This window comes from Octodon degus, unplaced genomic scaffold (assembly GCF_000260255.1).
Source record: "Octodon degus isolate 3935 unplaced genomic scaffold, OctDeg1.0 scaffold00032, whole genome shotgun sequence".
Lineage (NCBI taxonomy): Eukaryota > Metazoa > Chordata > Mammalia > Rodentia > Octodontidae > Octodon > Octodon degus.
Window position 1 is genome coordinate 11,835,260 of NW_004524608.1, and position 546 is coordinate 11,835,805.

The 546-nt window shown below is 30.6% G+C and overlaps 1 protein-coding gene across 1 annotated transcript in view; it reads right to left on the reverse strand.

The window, feature by feature from the left end:
• The window catches only part of Tank (TRAF family member associated NFKB activator), an 85,077-nt gene that overhangs the window by 30,291 nt on the left and 54,240 nt on the right, over positions 1 to 546 (reverse strand). Inside the window, exon 4 of the mRNA XM_023713792.1 lies at positions 11 to 93. Within this exon, the coding sequence (XP_023569560.1) occupies positions 11 to 93 (83 nt within the window). The remainder of the gene's footprint in view (positions 1 to 10; positions 94 to 546) is intronic.

Consider the following 546-nt stretch of genomic DNA (forward strand, 5'->3'; position numbering starts at 1 on the left):
CTGATTTGACTTGGTCATGTGGCTGGTCAAGAGTCAGATTATTTTCCCTGGTTTCACCATCATCAAGTGGAGGAACACAGGCATAACTGCTGTCTACAAGACAAAAATAAATATCCAAGGACATAAGAAAAATCTTATTTTTGGTACCACCTGAAAAAATAATAAAAAAATATAATTTTAAAAGAAAAGATTTTAAGCTATGCATTTAACTGTTATTTAGCTAACAGTTACCTTGAAAAATAGCCCATCTTTCTGTGAAATACATAAACCCCCTACTCTCCAAGGTCCTGCTGTAAAATAGGCAGGATTCAGGAAATGAGAAATAGGTTGTTTGCATTTTACTTTTACCAACAATAAACTCTTATACAAGTCACATATTCTTATAGGTATTCTCTGTTTTGAGATAATTATTTATGTAATTATTCCATGCTTATTGCAGGAAGGTTAGAATATGAAGAAATGACATAAAGAATAAAAAATAAAAGCCACTCATAATTTTTAACATTCTGGTTTAAATTCAACCAAAGTTTTTTTCCTATACATACA